Source organism: Trypanosoma equiperdum (genome assembly GCF_001457755.1).
Source record: "Trypanosoma equiperdum strain OVI genome assembly, contig: ctg_1625, whole genome shotgun sequence".
In the NCBI taxonomy this organism is placed as follows: domain Eukaryota; phylum Euglenozoa; class Kinetoplastea; order Trypanosomatida; family Trypanosomatidae; genus Trypanosoma; species Trypanosoma equiperdum.
The window spans coordinates 2,504-2,833 of record NW_027123644.1 but is presented as its reverse complement, the minus strand read 5'-3'; the positions used below and the strand labels follow the sequence as shown (position 1 = coordinate 2,833).

The window sequence follows — 330 nt, the reverse complement described above, 5'->3', positions numbered from 1 at the left end:
AATATATAATGTTCCTAAGAAACCAAGAGTGTTTGTGGTTGTAGTTCAATCTCATGCAACCCAAGGATGGTGTATTCTCATATTGAGTGTCAAACTAAGTAACATTGAAATTGTTACAATTGAAATGGGAGGTTTGTATAGCCATGTCAAAAGGCCGAGATGGATTATGGAATTGAAAAAAAACAGAATGAAAGTGATAAGGATATTGTAATTCATTCATACGGATCTGATGTTATTGTTTCTGAACAAGAGAAGTATGAAAATGCAGCGGAGTATTTTATGCAGAATGCCGCTGCAACTGAAAATAAGTTTAGCGAAGAAGAAATAGTG

At 34.2% G+C, this 330-nt stretch overlaps 1 pseudogene across 1 annotated transcript in view; it reads left to right on the top strand.

Moving 5' to 3' along the window:
- Positions 1 to 279: 279 nt before the first annotated feature.
- Positions 280 to 330, top strand: part of TEOVI_000580300:pseudogene — a 613-nt pseudogene continuing 562 nt past the window's right edge. Inside the window, exon 1 of the mRNA in view lies at positions 280 to 330. This exon is cut by the window's right edge and continues 9 nt beyond it. Within this exon, the coding sequence occupies positions 280 to 330 (51 nt within the window).